We start from the raw sequence: 5,110 nt of genomic DNA on the forward strand, positions 1-5,110 counted from the left end.
GGGCAGCGGCGCTTGTGCCCCGCGGCGCCGGCGCCTCGGGGTCTGTGAGGCTGCCCCGAGTGCTTGGAACGCAGAAATACCTGGCTGTGCACAGGCGTGTGGTTGCAGAAGTGTCCTTAACTTCTTTAAAAACCTCAACAAAGTATCGCTTTTGAACGGCCTTTTCAAAGCGAAGGTTGTGTGGTGGCGGTGGTGTTATTTCATATCAATTCTGGCTTACAGGCGACACACTGCACTCGCTTTGGAGCCTAGTTGCGTTTACCAACTTTCAGTCAGGCTCCTGGACATTTGAAACGCGCAGGTAATCTTAATGAATCAGATTTTGGAGAGAAAGCAAAGACTTTTTACTTGTTCTGTATTAAGTTTTGTTGTAGCATAGGATAAGAATTCTCTTCTAGCAGTATTTGGAAAGAAGTGGGATTAGCAAGTAATTATGCTGTTAGATGAGAATGTTCACACCAAATACACAGCTAAACCATATCTATTTGTCCCACAGCACTGTGTCAAACCTGTGTTTTTAAGGTTACAAATTTGTTCTTTGTTTTAGCAGCACCTTGTTTCAGCTTTAGTTTCACTGTACTGGCTTTAGATTGCTGCTCAGCATCTTTAACCATTCAGAAAGATATAGGAATGTGGTGGTGAAAAACTGACTAACATCAGTACTTACTTTGGGTATTTGAGCTCAGAATTTGTGCAGTGGGATGGTCTTTTTTTTTTTTTAATTAGCTTGCTTTTATAAGATGTCATGAGGGTTTTTTTACATCATTGTATTAAAAAAACCCCACTAAATAAACATTTGTTGTAGAGCGAAACTTGTATTATTAGAACTGACTTCTTACATTGAAGTCTTCTAAACTTCGGCTATGATGGAAGCTTGCTTTATTTTCTTCTCTTTTACTGTCTTCAGACAAAATTTCTTGTCTGTCCCTCATGCTGAGCAGTACCTTCCCCTGAAAGGGTTCATGTTGGTCTAATTTAAAATAACTGTAGACTACAGTTTGAGACTTGAAGAGTGAATACAGCATAATGGTCTGCTCTATAATGGCACTTTAAATTACAGCATCAATTTAATGTAAGAAATCCAAGAGAACAAAATGCAATACAATTTCATTGAAGGATATGTGAGGTTTCACAGATTTTTCTTGATTAAATCACAAGTGAACAAGGTTTCTAGATTGAAAACAGTTTCTGATGTTAATTTTGTTTTCATTTACTATATATCTATTTGTTTAACATAGTGCAAGGCGCACTTAGTAATATTCCCTCATCTTGATAGGAACATAAATAACTCTCCTCACGTAATTAAATTTAAAACCAGTGGTGTTTTACTTTGAGCTGGCTATCTAATAGTAAACTGGAAAACATCAGTGCCTGTTTTTAAGTATTCTGTCTGAGTGCGCAGGTCTGAAAGCTGGAGCATGGTGTTCTTTCTGTACTTGCTTTCCTTGTCAAGGGCTACATCTATAGTATGTAAAACTGTAGCATGCAATATACCTTGGACTCTGCTGTTCCACCATGATACTGTAACAGTGTCATTTGTGACAAGGTGTGGGTTTTGGAGGGAGGGAAAAGGTTTTAGTATTTGTGGGGGAGATGGATTTTTGCATGATTTGAGGAAAGGGTTTAAAAAAAGGGGGGGGGGGAACAAGGGGGGGGAGGATAAATTTATGGTAACATCACAGCATATGAGCTAGCTGGAATTCCGGTGCATTTTCTTGAGTTTGTTGTGTTATAAATAATGCATGATCGTGTGACTGATAATGCTTTCAAAATGTATCTTAGGTTATAGCCTCCTCCAGTGTCCACTGATATAAATGGAAAGGGCCTCTGATTTCAGTGGGTTTTGGATAAAGCTTTGAAACACTTCGTACTTCCTGGAAGGCTTTCTTGCTTGAATGAAAGGGTTATTGTGCACTGTTTTTTTCCCCCTCCTTCTTATTTCTGTGCTGAAAAATAGATTCTGAATCCTTGTACTGTTGAAACAATTTGCTTTATAAGTGTCCATTGTTGGAAGAGGGGCACTGGCACTTCAGCTGGTGGGTGCAGGGCTGGGGAGCGGGATGCTTCCCCAGCATGGTGAAGCTGGGCGCAGCGGGTCTTGCCAGGGCTTTCCTGTGTCAGGGCTGCCGGAGCTCAGCCTGGCATGATGTCATCGCCGCCCCACCGCCGCAGGGAACTGGCGGTTGCTGCCAGGGCCCCTGGGGATGCTGCCGGCGGACTTTGTTCTCACCAAGCTAATGAAATTGTGTATTTCAGGTATTCGACCTTAATACTGATGATATAGCGTTTTCTGCAGACTTACAAATGAAGCATAAGATCATGAATTGATGCTCAGTATAGTTACTTTGCTTGAAGAGACACCTCTGATAGCGGTTTTCCTTTGTATGTTGGAAGCTTATGAAATAGCACAGCTGTAACACTTCTTCCTGAAAAAGTTGGCTGACTGACAGAAAATGCAGTGTGTGTGTGTGTGTGTGTCTCTCTCTGCTTGTGTTCTTTTAATATAGTGATAAATACTGTACTTAGGGCTTTGTAGTTTGCATGGGTTAAAGACAGCATGTTTGCTGTTGCTAGGGCTTTTTTATCCCCAAATTCAAGTGATCTGGTTATCTGGGCATCTTTCTTATTTTGATAAGTGTGTTCACACTGGCTGATCTGTTAAAGAAAATAGAAAAACAATTACTAGCTGGTAGTAAAACAAAACAAACAAACAACAACACCCCAACACTGGGTGAAGCTAAAGCTTCATCCAGTATCACTTGCTGAGCTGGACAAGAGAGGAACTGAGGTGCATTTCCACATTTCTAGTGGCTGTTGATGTGCCAGAAGTGATGACAGAAATCTTTTAAGTATTCTGCAAAGATTTGTTACAGATACATTTCCTTCATAGAGGAAATCACAGAATGGTTGAGGTTGGAAGTGACCTCTGGAGGTTCTTGGGTCCAACCCCCTTGCTGAAGCAGGGCTACCTAGGGCCAGTTGCCCAGGACAGTGTCCAGACGATTTATTAATATTTCCAAGGATGGAGACTCCACAACCTCTCTGGGTAACCTGTGCCAGTCACTGCTCAGTCACCCTCACAGTGAAAAATTGTGTTCTGATGTTCAGATAGAACCTCCTGTGTTTCAGTTTGTGCCCATTGCCTCTAGTACTGTCATGAGGCACCGCTGAAAAGAGCCTGGCTCCGTCCTCTTTGCACCCTCTCTTCAGGTATTTCTATATATTGATAAGATTCCCCCTTGAGCCATCTCTTCCGCAGGCTAAACCGTCCCAGCTCTCTCAGCCTTTCCTCACATGAGTGAGGAGGTCCCTTAACCATCTTCGTGGCCCTTTGCTGGACTCTATCCACTGTGTCTGAGTCTGTCTTATACTAAGGAACGTAGAACTGGGCACAGCACTCTAGGTGTGGCCTCCCCAGCGCTGAGTAAAGGGGAAAGATTCACCTCCCTTGATCTGTGGGTGATGCTTTGACTAATGCAGCCCAAGATACCATTTGCCTTCTTTGCAGCTGGGGCACATTGCTGGCTCATGGTTGACTTGGTGTCCACCACGAAATAATAAAATACATCAGCTACCAAAAATCTGCTGTGTGTAATATAACTGATTGTAATGCTGCAACATTATGATAGGATTTCTTAATTTAGATTGTATGACTGTGCCCTGGAAAGATAATGAGAATGAAGTCATGCCTCATCTCATTTTTCAACTGGAGTCCATTACCTGTTGGGTTAGTTAAATGTGATCTGAATGATGGTGGAAATACTCGCACAATATGGAACTGCTGGAGTTTTTGTTCTACGTTCTTTTTCACTACAGATTTTGTTTTCTTTTCCTCCTCTGTGGTGTGTCAGTTTTTAACAATCACTTGTCGATAGAGTTTGTTTATCATGGAATGGAAAAACAAGGATCAACTTGCCATTGCATTATACTTATGTGTAATTGTAGTCTGGGAGTTGCTATTACAAAATAGGTGACTGGGACCTAAATATCTGGACACCATATTCTAATCTAAGATTTTTCTGTTGCACGTGCCTTAGTAGTCTTGAATGTGATATCATAAAGATGATAATAGTTATTTCAGAAATAAGTCTTACAAAGGAGATATAGTGTAAAAAAGAAAGAAAATCCTTATAATCTGTGAAGAAAAGATTGATGATTTAATAATAGGACTGTTTTTTAAAGAAAATCTTATTCTGGAAGACTAAGGCCAGTGACTGGTCTGTCACCTGTATTAATTTTTGCCTTTCTTCCCAATCTGAGCTGGTCTTCTAAGGTTTCGTCCAAAAATTAATTTATTCAGTAGATGGACTTGTGTTCCTTTTGCCAAAGTCCTTATCACGGTGCTTCGAGTTGTCTATCTGATCATGAGCTTCATCCTTAAAGGAGGATGAAAATGAGTGTTAGGTGAAGCCCATGTGTCCAGGAAGTATCCTTCCTTGTAGGCACCCTTCATGTGCCTTTTCCGAATCCATATTAGATCTCCTTTTGCTGTAGTGTATGATGATGTGATACCATTTTAATTATTCTTTGTCTCTCATACCTTTTTTGTTTTAATGGTGTTGAGGCAAGATCTGTGTGTGTGTAGATTATGTAGTGTAACGGGACTGATGATGAGCGAGGCATCTATCTGTATGCTGGCACAGTAGCCGCTTTGTTAGTGCTGGTGTATGAAATTCTAAGATGATACCCGGTGTATAGTATTTACCTAGCTCCACTCAAAATTAATCTGACAAACTGATATTAGAGCAAGTGTTCCGCCTCACCTGTAAAATAGAAGTGTTGTCTCACCTCATTGCTCTGTCTGTAATTGAAGTGTCGCTATTTTTCTATTTTGTTGGCTTCCGATTTAAAATGACAGCTTATCTTCATGTTTCCTGTTGATAGGGTTTATTTTAACAGCATTCTGTATCAATATAAACTTTTAAAAAATATGGGTGTGATGAAATGTTTGAAGGCATTTGCCACATACATAAGCCAATACACTGCTTAGTATTTCAGAATTGGGGTAATAGTTTCCTTTGTGGTAGTCAGCATAGTAATGCTGTTATCAGTGCCTGTATTAGCTTCCAAGTTCAACAGACTTGAATAGTTACAGGCTTTTGATTTTCCT

The 5,110-nt window shown here is 40.6% G+C and overlaps 1 protein-coding gene across 1 annotated transcript in view; it reads left to right on the forward strand.

Moving 5' to 3' along the window:
• Positions 1 to 5,110, forward strand: part of DENND5A (DENN domain containing 5A) — a 76,567-nt gene that overhangs the window by 7,868 nt on the left and 63,589 nt on the right. The window contains 1 exon segment of the mRNA XM_035891027.1: positions 273 to 301. Within this exon segment, the coding sequence (XP_035746920.1) occupies positions 273 to 301 (29 nt within the window).

This window comes from Egretta garzetta, unplaced genomic scaffold, assembly GCF_000687185.1.
Source record: "Egretta garzetta isolate BGI_Z169 unplaced genomic scaffold, ASM68718v1 scaffold133, whole genome shotgun sequence".
Taxonomy (NCBI): domain Eukaryota; kingdom Metazoa; phylum Chordata; class Aves; order Pelecaniformes; family Ardeidae; genus Egretta; species Egretta garzetta.